This window comes from Garra rufa, chromosome 22 (genome assembly GCF_049309525.1).
Source record: "Garra rufa chromosome 22, GarRuf1.0, whole genome shotgun sequence".
In the NCBI taxonomy this organism is placed as follows: Eukaryota; Metazoa; Chordata; class Actinopteri; order Cypriniformes; family Cyprinidae; genus Garra; species Garra rufa.
This window is the reverse complement of record NC_133382.1, coordinates 32,646,214-32,655,651: the sequence shown is the minus strand read 5'-3', so window position 1 is coordinate 32,655,651 and position 9,438 is coordinate 32,646,214. Positions and strand designations below refer to the sequence as shown.

Genomic DNA, 9,438 nt, shown 5'->3' with positions numbered 1-9,438 from the left:
TAACGAATACTGCTTGTACTTATCTTTACCATCTATTAACTTTAGTTTGTCGTAATATTCCTGTTTACTAAGCACTTCCATATGATTCAGCAGCTTCCACAAGTGTTTGTCCATGGTTTAGACCGTATAAATTAGCATAACAATGTATTCAGTAGTACATTACCATGCAATGCATGCTGTTTACATCTGAGTATCGCCAATATGGCCGCACATCCAGGTAACCAAATCGTGAGGTAAGTTAAAACTGTCTATAAAAGAGAAAATAATTAAACACATAATACATAATAGGTTTTAGTCAGTACGTCCATTTCGGCACTGTAGCATTGATCATTGGTGTATATCACATAAAATAAATAAGTTTAAACCTGGTGTATGCATATAAATACCAGAATAATCCAACTAAATGAGGCACCACATGACTAGGTAGGTGCAGGTTTCAAATTACTTTTGTTTAATTGGTTCCCATGAGAACACAGCACACATAAAGAAAAGCCTCGGGAGTTTTCAGCTTTCGGTCCTTTTGTCTACAAGGTTGTGAGATATACCCATTGTGGTTGTTAATTATTTGTAAAAACACGTACAGTACGAGCAAGTGCTCGTCAACTCAACATTTATTATTAGAGATTGAGAATGTGACTTCTTTTTTCCTGTACTGTCTACGTCACCTGTCGGATATTTGAGTAGTTTCCTATGTGGGAAGGACTGGATTAGGTCAGCGAATTTAACAAATTCATTTCATTAAAGTTCGAGTGAGAAATCCCCGTAATCCCCCCTTCTCACCCATTCCCTGAACTGATCATGTTTTTGGTGATGACGAAGCTCTCTTAAAAGGGCAACAACAATTGCTTTAAACTATTCAATGAAACCTATTCAATGGGAATGTAGAGCTAGTTATAGATTGAAAATTTATAAAAAAAAAAGGTCTCTCTGTAATAAACTCATCAAGTTAACAAACTTAAATTCTCACATATTTTAAAATAAATAAGGCTCATTAATAAAAGTGGGTCCATACTTGTGTATCTACCAAACAATTTTCACATTACTCAGAACAGACGTAGTAACGTTTTGTTCATGAAAGCATTGTATTTGAACAAATGTTTTGAATGAATCATTCTCTTTCACTTCCAAGCTCTGAATCATAATTTTTGCCTCCATTTGAAGCCAGAGACACCTTTCTTGTTTTCCCACTTTTAAAGGGATAGTTCACCCAAAAAATTAAAATTCTGTCATTAATTACTTACCTTCATGTTGTTCCAAACCGTAATTTTACGAAACTACAAAAGTACTTTTTGTTGCACAAAATAACTAAAATAACTTTATTGAACAATTCTTCTCCTTTCATCACCCTAGCCCATTTTAGAGAGTATCAGAATTTAGAGGAAAGAATGTGTATGTCACAATACTCTCCAAAATGGCGCTAGTGTGCGCGGAGAAAATTAAATAGTAATAAAGTTGTAATTAATTTTTTTTGCACACAAAAATTATTCTCGTAGCTTCGTAAAATTACGGTTGAACCACTGATTTGATGATTTTGTCGATGTTCTTGGTACCTTTCTGGGCCTTGAACGTGGTTGCATTCCTGTCTGTGCAATGTCTGAGAGCTCTCGGATTTCATCAAAAATATCTTCATTTGCGTTCTGAAGATGAACGAAGCTCTTACATGTTTGGAACGACATTAGAGTGAGTAATTAATGACAGGATTTTCATTTTTGAGGTGAACTATGCCTTTGAAGACTGACTATAACATGAGCCAATAGATTTGTAGACACACAAATCTTATAAATTTGGAATAAAAATTAATCAAAAATAATAATACTTGTGAACAATCTTCTCAAAATGCACAAATGACAAATGGTAAGCAGGAAAGGGTGCAACATTTTGACGAACTAAAGTAAATAGGTGGTAAAGACACAGTATGAGAAGTATTAATTAAGATATTAGCCTAATATTCCACCTACCTGACTGGAAATGACAAGAACAAACAGGAATGTTGTTAAAGGTTCTTGCCCTGGAAATCCTTCAGTTCAGTTTGGCCAACCACTAACGCCTTTTGTTCCCTTAGACAGTTTTTTGCACTCTTCTTCTTGATTTGTTTTGATTTGGACCTTTCTATAGTAATGTTACTCCAAATGTTTTTCCCAGTCTGACTGATAAGTACAGCCCAAAACACGACAATAATTCATTTTCAGCAGCAATAATCAGCTAAATATGAGTTTTGTTCAGTTCAGTGCCATTGTTTACATTCAGGGCTGATAAATGAAATTGAAAAGCTAATTCCAACTATAAATAATTATTCAAAAATATCAATATACGACAAAGTGAATGAATCACTTCAATAAACGACTCAAAAGATTCGACTCGCTGAATCGAAATCCCCCTAATCTTCGCGTTATTCCCCTATGTACATGCCCTTTTAAACCAAGCTCCGCCTTGTTGCTCGACGCCCCTCCTTTTTGCATGTCAAAGCATTGATGAGTCACGTGATTGGCGGAGTGGTCGTTGAGAGGGGAGGAGCGAGTGTGAAGCTCTGTGTGTATTGAAACTCTCTTTTCTGTCCCTGCATTCCAACCCTCATCAAAGCCTGAACGAGAGACGAGGGAAAACCATAAATAATACCATGGTGAGATCGGCCCGTTTTGAGGATCGACCCATGGATGCGCGTTCTCAGGATTCGGCCGCGATAGGATTCGGAAGCAGCGAGGAAACGCACGCCTGTAATCCACTTTTGATTTCTTTTCAGCGCTAAAGCGAGAGAGAGGCTTGATGGGGGCCAAACAGAGACGTTTTCTTTTTCATTTTTAAAGAGGGACGCAAGATGGCAGATGACAGACTCCAATAGAGAACCACTCCGTTTCGCTTTACGAAGGGCTGTTTATTTTCAGAGGTGTATCGGAATAAGACTTCGGTTTTTCCTCGCCCGAAGAGATCAAAGTGAAGGCACTCGGCAGTCCAGTTTTCTCTAGACTTGGTTACATACCAGTGTATGTTCTCTCTATGTTCCTTTGTTATAATGAGGGGAAGTGTAGTATGCGCGTAGTCTACACATAAGTGTAAGAATTGACCGACCGGTCTGGTTAAATCGTTGTTTTCTATGAAATTCTGCTATATAGACGCTACGGCGATGTGCGATATGAATATTTTAATGTAACGTTAACTAAGTGTAACGCACGTCTGTATGGAGAACCATTATAATCCTCTTTGGGAATAAAATCCATGTCAGTGTGATGCTATGTCAAAATAGCAGCGGACAAAAACAACAAACGCCTTGTCGTGAGAATAATAATTTACTTTCAACAGCTTTTATTAGTCTCTCGCTCGAGGCTGTTCTCGAAAAACGGCCTATCAACGTGTTTTTACCTACTAAACGAGAAGCTGTCAGGAGACTGGATTATTCATAGTCGTCATACAAAACTAGTGGGCGCAGGAATCAGCCACACATGTAGAATATGAACTAGTGTGTTGGCATTTAAAGTCACAAGACAAGAAAAGTCCACTTTAGTGCTGTGGCAACACAGAATTCTCTCGACGCCTACAGTTGACACGAACGAACGAATGAAGAAGTGGGTGGTGTAATGATGTTGCCTTGAGCTAAAGTGTGCTAAACTATACTCTTCTAGAGTATTCACACTCGCATTGGCACAAAGTTGAGCTTTGTGGGATAAAACAAGGTCCTTGTGGTTCCCAATCCACCCATTTCAGGTATCAAACCTATTTTATGCTGTTGACTTGTGAGCATTAAAGATGGCTGAGAACTGGAAGAACTGTTTGGAGGAAGAGCTCATATGCCCTATTTGTTTGAACGTGTTCTCTGAGCCGGTTCAGCTCCCGTGCAAACACAACTTCTGCCGCATGTGTATCAATGAGGCCTGGTCTAAAGACACGGGAATGGTTCGCTGTCCCGAATGCAACCATGCCTACAGCCAAAAACCAGCTTTGGAGAAGAACCACAAACTGTCTAACATTGTGGAGAAGTTTAACGCATTAAACGTTGAGAAGACGCCGGCAGTCTTGCATTGCATTTTGTGCCGGCGCGGCCCTCCGCTTCAAGCCCAGAAGGTTTGCCTCAGGTGCAACGCACCCTGCTGCCATTCTCACGTACAGACCCATCTCCAACAACCCTCCTCCAATGCTGGACACTTACTGGTGGACGCAGAGGACGTGCGGGCCTGGAGCTGTCCGCAGCACGACGAGTACAGACTATATCATTGTGAAACCGAGCATGTGGCCGTCTGCCAGTACTGCTGCTTCTCCAGATGTGCTACCAACCACGGCCACGCGGTGTGCGATATAGAAGTCAGACGCAACGATATCAGAGTAAGTGGCCTTCCCATGCTATGTTTTTTAGGTTGTGGTTCACTTCTGGATGTGCCGGAGAGCAAACAACAAGGTTTATCGATGCAGTTGCTAACTATTCTGTCCCCTTCCCCCCTTTTTTTCTTCCATTTGAATGATAAACAATTGGGTAGATCTGCAAACAATACCGAAGCTCTCCTTTGGGCTTATCTTCCCAGCACAGGTGCATCCTTGCGTGGCGTTTTGGGGAGGGGGAGGACTGCGACTGGAGAATTTAATGATGAGTCTTATTTTCTGTGGCACAGATGAGGGAAAAGGCCAGATTTGGATTTAATTTACCCTTAACAACCCCTTGCACTTTCCAGGCTCGCTGTAACAATACAACCCGGATTTTCTTGTTTTAAACAATCAGCATTGCACAATGCTCTTTTCATAAACCTAAAACCAAATCAAATTCACAGGCAGAATGTTTTTTTTTCCCTTTACAGTAGGTTTATGTGTGAGAAGTAAGGCAGTGTGCCTCCGATTTGATTTATGCGCATGCTGTCAGCATAATTTCCATTTATGTTGATTATATAAATCATATACAATCAGTTATCCAGGCATCTGTGACAGGACATGCTAGCAATGACCAATCAATCTACAAAAGGAACCCTTGTTGTGTTGTAGCCATTAAAGCTGCTGAAAGCGAAACCATGCCCGATTGGGATGTTTTGGGATTTCCAGAGTTCCTTTTCACAGGTAGTCCTTGTTTGCCAATGTTAAGTTTACCGTCTTTGACGGACACCATTTGTCCTTCCGCGTTCATCTGCTACGAGGCAAAATGGCTCTGTCTGGGGCTGTAGCTCAGGGCAAGGTTGCTATTGCCTCGTTCACTCTGACCTTGGCGGAAAAGACGCTGGTTTGAAATGACAGTGATTTTGAGCACCCTACCCCCATTCCCCCTTGAGAGAGGTCTGTCCTGGATGGCAAGCCAGCACCGCTGCCATGAGGTATTAGGTTCCACCCTCCAGGCTTCTGCTGGGCAGCCTGAGCTCATCAGTCACTACAATTAGGCCATGGTCTCAGATCCTAGAGCTTCAAAGACATTCTCTGTCTCCATGCGGTTTTCTGCTTCTTGACCTTTCTTCTGTTCCTGATTGTTGATGTAGATAAACACCAATTTAATCTGTAAGGAGTAGATGGTTCTGAACTTGTGTTTTCAGAAGCCAAACACGTATTGTTGGCCATATTCGCCCTTATGTCATTTCGTTCTTCTGCAAAACAAAACACAAGATATTTTGAGTAACCTTTTTGACAAAAACACAATAAGAAATATATTTTTGTTGAACTGTCCCTTTAAATTACAGCAGTAAGTGACTTAATAGGGAGAAAATGGCTCCATATGGCTTTAAATTACGTACCGCCGCTGTAGAAAGATCTCCTGCTGTGCTAAGATGAATATTGCACATCATACTGTAAATATGTGTCATTTTTGGTAATGTAGAGAGGTTAGTGTAGTCTGTATGAGTCTGCCAAATCAAATTCTTGGATCCGAATCTTGGTAATGGATTTACGCCACAAGAAAATCGGTTGATGCACAAGCGCGATACAAGAAAACAAGTCCGTTTACCCAGTATCATGTGATTGTGGATCCAATTTGTCATACGCTCAACAAACAAAATCTGTTGAAAGGAAAAGGTTTGGCTGCGCGTATCATCGGCAGTGATTGATGTAGTTCATTTGGCACAGAGGGTACAGTCAGCTGTTATAAGCGTCTGTCAGACGGTGTGATTGAAGATCATTAGTTTGCAGCGCATCCCTCTCAGGGTCTTGCGTTTGTCCTGTACTGCTGCATTCTGAAGGCTGACATTGATTCCCTTTGTTTTTTACTCTTTGTTGAGATGAATCAGAATTATATAATAGTATTACTCTGGAGTGCGAAGAAAAATACCAAAATTGACTTCTTGTGCTCAAACGAGAATACCTGTTTTGTTTAATCTTGCATCCCGCGTGAGGTTATTGAAATTTGACGTCACGCCACTGAATTCAGTCAACTTCTGAGCCCTGTTTTTCGCCTGTAAGCTCTTTTGAGCATAAAGTGGCTTGATGTGGTTGAGGTTTGTCCTCTTTTTACAGGAAGCAGTTTTATCTGTGAGCTCGGCTGCATTCATTACGGAGCTTTGCTCCAAAATACACACTCGCAGGGTCAACACGATTTGTCTCTGCCTTGGACGCAGACAAAGACAAAATGGGGAAAGACGGTGTGAAATGAGCCTTCCTTCTTTCTCTTTGCTCTCCTCTATGCTGTCTTTCCCTCTCCTCCTCCTTTTTCCTCCCTCATATTCCCCTCTGAATATACAGATATGAAAAAAGAGCTTTGTTGCCATGACAGCACCCCCACCTTCTTTTTGGTGGCTGCCTCTCGCACGAGGCGTTTGTTTAATTAAAACTAATTTGGTTTGTTCCTTAGGTACCACTGAACTTGTGTCAGGCGTCGCAAGTCGTTTGTTGATTGTGTTTTTCCCCTTTGTTTGCCGTTGAATATGAAAGGAAAATAATTGAAATTCCTCTTCAGCCACCAGTCCTTCTCTGCGGGGCCTTGACAATTGCATTCATTGAAAAGAAAGGAACAGGAAGTTAGCAAAGTTACATTTGTGCCATCGCAACAGAACCGACTTTTTATCTTTTTGTCTCACTGCTGCGTTCTCATATTCTATGTGTGGTTTTTAAAAGAAAAGAATATGCTAGTTAACCAGAGTACTAGATTTGTTCATTTGTTATGTCATTGTCTAGCAACAAAATAAGACTGAAAATGATTTTCTAGCATCAAGAATTCTTAGTTTTGGTTCAAACTGAATATATATTACAGCATTAGACATGTATAACACAGATCTTGTCTTCTTTTATAAATATATTCTGTATATAGAATATGGAAATATTAAAGATTTATTCTTTTTACTGGCGATATATAATTAAGCAACACTGATTTATTAAATGCCCATCAAGTTTCCTTAAAAACATGTCATTACAGTAGTTTTGTGATTCTTCCCTAAAAGACATGCTTTTAATTTAAATTTCTAGAATGACATTAGATTTTTTTTTTTATGTTTATATTTGTATGTTAAAATGAAAACTAGCCCATTATTTACTCATCCTCAAGGCATCCTGGGTGTATATGACTTCCTTCTTTCAGACAAAAGCAATCAGAGCTATATTAAAAATTGTTCTGGCTCCTTCAAGCTTTATAATGCAATGGGCGGGTGTTTCTCTTTATCAGTCCGAAATAAGTCCAATAAAGCGCATCCATCCATAACAAAAAAGTACCTCACACAGCTTCGGGGGGTGAATATAGGCCTTCTGTAGCCAATCGGTGCATTTTTGTAAGAAAGATATCCATATTTAAAACAATAATCAGTTAAATCTAGCTTCCGCTAACAGTTGTACACGAAAACCGCTCCAGGCGGGTGACGTTGGCGTTGCGCATGTGCCGCTCAGAAGAAATGAATCCAATTTGTCCTGTAAAATAAACGCTGGTTTTCACGAGACTCACTGGCGGATGCGAAAAGCCGACGTAATCAGAATGGCTTCCATGTACAACAGTAAGCGCAAGCTAGATTAAAGTGATTATAACGTTTTAAATATGGATATTTTTCTTACAAAACAGGAGGTCTTTATTTGCCCCTCAGAGCTGTGTGAGGCATTTTTTTGTTATGGACGGATGCGCTTTATTGGACGTGTTTTGGATTGATGAAGAGAAACAGCTGCCTATTGCCTTATAAAGCTTGAAGGAGGCAGAACAATTTTTAATATAACTCCGATTGCATTTGTGTGAAAGAAGGAAGTGATATACATCTAGGATGCTGTGAGGGTGAGTAAATAATGGGCTAATTTAAATTTTTAGGTGAACTAACCTTAACACTACTATTAATTATAGTTTAGTAAACATTACTGTTTGTAACTTTGTGTTGTTGTATTAAAGCATACAAATAAAACTGATTAAATATAATTCTTCCTAGCATTCAGTTCTCAAACCCACATTTCATGCACTAATTTGTTATTATACAATGTCATGCGCACAGAGGAAATTCCTTTGTTCTGAAAGCCATGAGCATTTTCACCAAAGTGCCATTTCCACTCCACCTCAGGTCATGTCATTTTATAATATTCTGGAAATGACGGTAGTGGAAAAGTGAGGAATGAAATTGGCTTGGGTAATTTCATAGCCAGCGTTTTATGGGTCCAAAATATACAAATAGTGTTTACACATTTTGCATAATTTTTGCATAATTGCATACAAATTGCACTGCAGATTGAAAAAGACATACAAAAATATTCTGATCACAAGTGGCATTTACTTGGCTTTCGTTCCATACATTTCTAATTTCTTCTCAAGTATGGTCTTCACTGGCAATATTGTTTTAAAACTAAGAGTAGTTTGTGGCATAAACGTTGATTTGTGGTGGAAAATGGTTTATGATTATTTGATTTTGTTTGGTTGTATTTTAATGTAATTGTTTGTATATTTATAATGGGTTACAGTATGGTTCTCATTCTGATCATCTCAACATGGCCAAATCAAAACAGTGTTGCCCTAATCATATCTTTTTTATTTTTTTTATTTCAGCAAATGCTGATCAAACAGCAGGATCGAATCGAGGACCGGGTTCAGGACATCGAAGAGCAGCTCTACAAATTAGAATCTGACAAATGTCTCATGGAGGTAAGTTTGAAATGTACATTGTACATTGACTAGCTAAATCACATTGTTATTAGCAGAACAACTGCATCTTTCACTTTGCAAGCTTTGGAACTAAACACTTAAGCTTTTTAATACCGGACACTCTTCCTATTACTGTGATTAATGACCGCATTAGTACATTTGTACAGGTTTGAGATAAAGGTTATGCCTAGTTCTTGTACCAAAACAAATCCAGTTCCTCAGTGGCTCTTCCTAATCGTCCACATCAGATGCAGTCTCTGCTTAACCTGCATATTAATTTATGGTTTTGTGCCATTCTGTGAAACCTCAGGACAAAGTGCAGCACCTGAAGGAGGAGGTGCAGCTGCAGTATCAGAAAATGCAGCAGCTCTTGGAGGAGGATCTGGGGAAGACCCTGGAGGTCCTGGATAAGGCCCATTCTAAGTTCTGCCAGGAGAACTCTG

General features: G+C 39.5%; 1 protein-coding gene across 1 annotated transcript in view; it reads left to right on the top strand.

Moving 5' to 3' along the window:
• The first annotated feature begins 2,516 nt into the window (after positions 1-2,516).
• trim8b (tripartite motif containing 8b) overlaps positions 2,517-9,438 on the top strand; it is a 24,184-nt gene continuing 17,262 nt past the window's right edge. Inside the window, exons 1-3 of the mRNA XM_073827916.1 lie at positions 2,517-4,314; positions 8,900-8,995; positions 9,306-9,438. The exon at positions 9,306-9,438 is cut by the window's right edge and continues 101 nt beyond it. Of these exons, the coding sequence (XP_073684017.1) occupies positions 3,742-4,314; positions 8,900-8,995; positions 9,306-9,438 (802 nt within the window). The 5' untranslated portion in view covers positions 2,517-3,741. The remainder of the gene's footprint in view (positions 4,315-8,899; positions 8,996-9,305) is intronic.